Source organism: Ctenocephalides felis, unplaced genomic scaffold (genome assembly GCF_003426905.1).
Source record: "Ctenocephalides felis isolate EL2017-DRISC unplaced genomic scaffold, ASM342690v1 CF-g0.4_SCAFFOLD_01886, whole genome shotgun sequence".
In the NCBI taxonomy this organism is placed as follows: domain Eukaryota; kingdom Metazoa; phylum Arthropoda; class Insecta; order Siphonaptera; family Pulicidae; genus Ctenocephalides; species Ctenocephalides felis.
Window position 1 is genome coordinate 24,540,981 of NW_020538040.1, and position 2,160 is coordinate 24,543,140.

Sequence of the window (2,160 nt, forward strand, 5' to 3'; positions counted from 1 at the left end):
ACGCCCAATCAATGGATTGGCATCCGATTTAGACATTCTACAAAGGACTATCAGAAAACTTGCTAATTTTTTATTTTGTAATAGGTGCAAATATATATGAAAATTTAAAAAAAATTACATTAACGCGTTCCGGATATAATTTTTTCTACAATTTTTTCTATTGAACAGCAATCAGAACATAACGTTAGTATGATAAATTAATGTGTAAAGTAATTTATGCAAATTCATATAATTATTATAGTAAAACAATAAGTACTCAAAACTACCAGGTTTATTTCTTTGAATCGTAGGAATATACATGATGATTTATATTTTTTAATGATTTGAAACACAATGCAAACACTTCTTACAATGCTTATAGGTCAATAAGAAACATCCTGACTTCAAAATTAAATATGGGGTATTATAAAAATATTTTATTTAGAGCACTCTATTTCTAAGCCAGCTCCTTTCATTATGACTACGTCATTGTTTGATTTTTCGTGGTCTGATTTTCCAGCAGTATCAAGGTTTTCCTGGAGGGATTTTTGCTCTGGAATGAGTATTTCATTATCAGTATTAGCCGCCGATGTTAATTTTTCGAACATTTTGTATGCTGATAGTCGTCTAGCCCTTTTCTTTGAACCAGCTGTTCCACTTTGCTCAAACGATCCTACAGAGCACTTTATTGTAAATTGTTTTGCCTGATGTGGCCCCAGATAGTCAGTTATCATAAACTCAGGAATAGGTAATTTTTGGACTTTACAATGATCTTTTAACTTAATAATTATATCATGACCAAAACACTTTTCAAAATTTTCTAATTCAATGTTCTTTGATGGTGGATCGATTTCAGATAAAAGTTCAGTAAGCTTTTTAATCGCCGATCTGGCTGCATTTTCCTTAGCCACTTTTTTTATTTTGCTGCTTCCTACAACTCTTATATCATTTTCTTTGTACTTCAAAGTAGTTTCATAAACAAATAATTGATCTTTAGTATTCGTACTCTCGTGGACTAAGTTAAATTTAGGTCTGATTAAACAAATTGCACATAATTCATACAAGCTACTTACTGGTGATTTTTCTGCCATTGCATAAAATCAATGATATATCAGAATATTACTGTGTCCTATTTCTGGTTTCTCGTTTTTTTTAGCAAAATGTATTGCCTTTCTTTTGCAGGATCCTAATTGTGATCAATCTTGCGTTTAATAACTATGACAATCACGAAATTATAAAACTTATATTATTCAAACTAATGTTGTGAATAACTGATGAGTATTTGTTTTGAAAATAAAATTTCTTCAAAGCTTACTTAAAATAAAATTTGTCAACAAAAAAAATACTGTTCCTTGTATAAAATATCTGATAAATTTTGGACAATATGTTAAATGGATTAGAAATGCTATATTTAATATACTCCCATAGGCCCCTACACTTATTAATCAATTGCCACATTTTAATTTTATTCTTTTTAACTTCCCGTAGAGTAAGTTATTGTAATGAGCCGAAATTTGAAAATTTTTACATTTCTCGACGTTTTGAAAGTTTTTGATCATTTTGGCATACCTCAGAAAAAATGGATGTGTGTGTGTGTATGTATGTATGGATACAAATTTCCAGACACGTTTTCGGGCGCACGGATCAACCGATTTAAATGGTTCAAAAAACATTCGATTCCTATTGATAGAGAAAAGAGCTGATTAGTTTTTGGCAAAAGCAGGTCCAGCCGTTTCGGAGATACGGAGCAAAAAGTACAGAAAATAGAAATCGAGTTTTTGAGAGAACGGAGCATCCGATTTGAATTATCTAAAAAACATTCAATTAGTAATGATTGGGAGAAGTGTTTATTAGTTTTTGGCAAAGGCAGGCCCAGCCATTTCGAAGATACGGAGCTAAATATGTAAAAAATAGCAGTTTTTGAGAGAACTAAGCGTCCGATTTAAATGATTCAAAGAACTTTCTGTTTATCTTAACAAAATAATTGATTTTGGAAAAAAAAACTTTTGTTTCAACTTTTTTTTTTCAAAAAAAATTTTTTTTGTATATCGAAATTAATTCAGATTTTATTTTTATTTCTGACTATAGTTCTAATATACTTTAAACAAATAATTTCAACTTTGCAATTCAGTTTATATAATTCTTTCTACTATGTGATAAATTTAATATTACAATTTCTGT

At 29.5% G+C, this 2,160-nt stretch overlaps 1 protein-coding gene across 1 annotated transcript; it reads right to left on the reverse strand.

The window, feature by feature from the left end:
• Positions 1–416: 416 nt before the first annotated feature.
• LOC113374787 (interferon-inducible double-stranded RNA-dependent protein kinase activator A homolog) lies at positions 417–1,070 on the reverse strand. The gene has a single exon (XM_026614754.1). The coding sequence runs from the start codon at positions 1,068–1,070 to the stop codon at positions 417–419; it is 654 nt and encodes a 217-aa protein (XP_026470539.1).
• Between the last annotated feature and the right edge of the window lie 1,090 nt (positions 1,071–2,160).

Bases quoted from the DNA above. Each gene is read 5' to 3' on its own strand.
- LOC113374787 (XM_026614754.1), bottom strand. From the start codon at position 1,070: ATGGCAGAAAAATCACCAGTAAGTAGCTTGTATGAATTATGTGCAATT.